The 1,036-nt window shown below is 43.3% G+C and overlaps 1 protein-coding gene across 1 annotated transcript in view; it reads right to left on the bottom strand.

Annotated features, from left to right (window-relative positions):
* LOC102677316 (laminin subunit alpha-1) overlaps positions 1-1,036 on the bottom strand; it is a 155,899-nt gene that overhangs the window by 9,750 nt on the left and 145,113 nt on the right. The window contains exons 16-20 of the mRNA XM_031512032.1: positions 962-1,036; positions 642-839; positions 408-578; positions 135-298; positions 1-22 (exon numbers count right to left, since the gene is read on the bottom strand). Coding sequence (XP_031367892.1) covers positions 1-22; positions 135-298; positions 408-578; positions 642-839; positions 962-1,036 — 630 coding nt within the window. The remainder of the gene's footprint in view (positions 23-134; positions 299-407; positions 579-641; positions 840-961) is intronic.

Here is a 1,036-nt window from a genome sequence, read left to right as displayed (position 1 = left end):
CTGCCACAACGACTCGTGAAATCTAAAAAAAAAAAAAAAATAAAAAATGAGAGAGACAGCTTATACATTCGTATATTTTTATTATATCTGGATTGATTGTTGAAGATTTTTTAGATTTTAATCTAAATGATTACCTGACTTCGTAACGATTATCGTCGGCAGGCACAGGTAAATAATATTCCAGGACAATTTTATCGTTCCCTTGCAGTTGCACTATCGGATATTGAAAGGTCGATCTCAAAGGTATCCCACCCTCGGTCGAACTTGCGAATCTTAAAAATCCTCCGTAAGACACGACCTTCGTAATAACGAGTGAAATTTCATTTCTCGTTTACACGCGTAAAAAAGAAAAGAAAAGAAACGAGAAAAGAGAGAGAGAGAGAGAGAAAAAGAAGAAAACTCGAAACCTTATCGCCAAGAAAAGACTCGGGCAGCATCCAATAGAGGGGATAATTGTAATACAAGTGTGCCGGTATCGTGACATCACCTTCGGTGTCAGGAATCGTGGAGAGTCCGTTGGTCATGTTCAAACCGCCGTTGACGGGAGATAAAAAAATTTGCGACCTAAATTTGCTCACCTGTAACCACCCCCGCCCGCGTTAATCAAGATTTTTCATTCTTCAATTAATTTCCTTCCTTACCGCTATTTCGTTGATGGTGTCGTTGACGTAAAGGGTTCGCGGACGTGTCAACCTCCGCTGGCCCCAACTAAGGCCAGCTTGCTGGCAAGAAGTCGTTCTCCCAAAACAGAAGCACTCGGTGCAACCTTTCGGATTGTCGAACGCCAAACCGAACGTACCTTCCTTGCATCGATCGCACTGCCTTCCAACCGCGTATTCCTAACGAACGAAAAGCGAGAAGAAGAGGAAAAAAATAACTCAACTAACTCCTCCAAACATACCCCCCCTCGAAACGGATCTCATCTCCATTCTTACTTCCTTCCTTAAATCGATTTATATACCTTGCAAGGACACTGTCCCTCGTCGTTGCAATCGCAAGCCTCGTGATCGCACCTCGTTGTACCCGCCACGTTGCA

Source organism: Apis dorsata, unplaced genomic scaffold (assembly GCF_000469605.1).
Source record: "Apis dorsata unplaced genomic scaffold, Apis dorsata 1.3 scaffold_32, whole genome shotgun sequence".
Lineage (NCBI taxonomy): Eukaryota > Metazoa > Arthropoda > Insecta > Hymenoptera > Apidae > Apis > Apis dorsata.
Note: the sequence above shows the minus strand (reverse complement) of the source record. Positions and strands in the feature narration are given on the sequence as shown.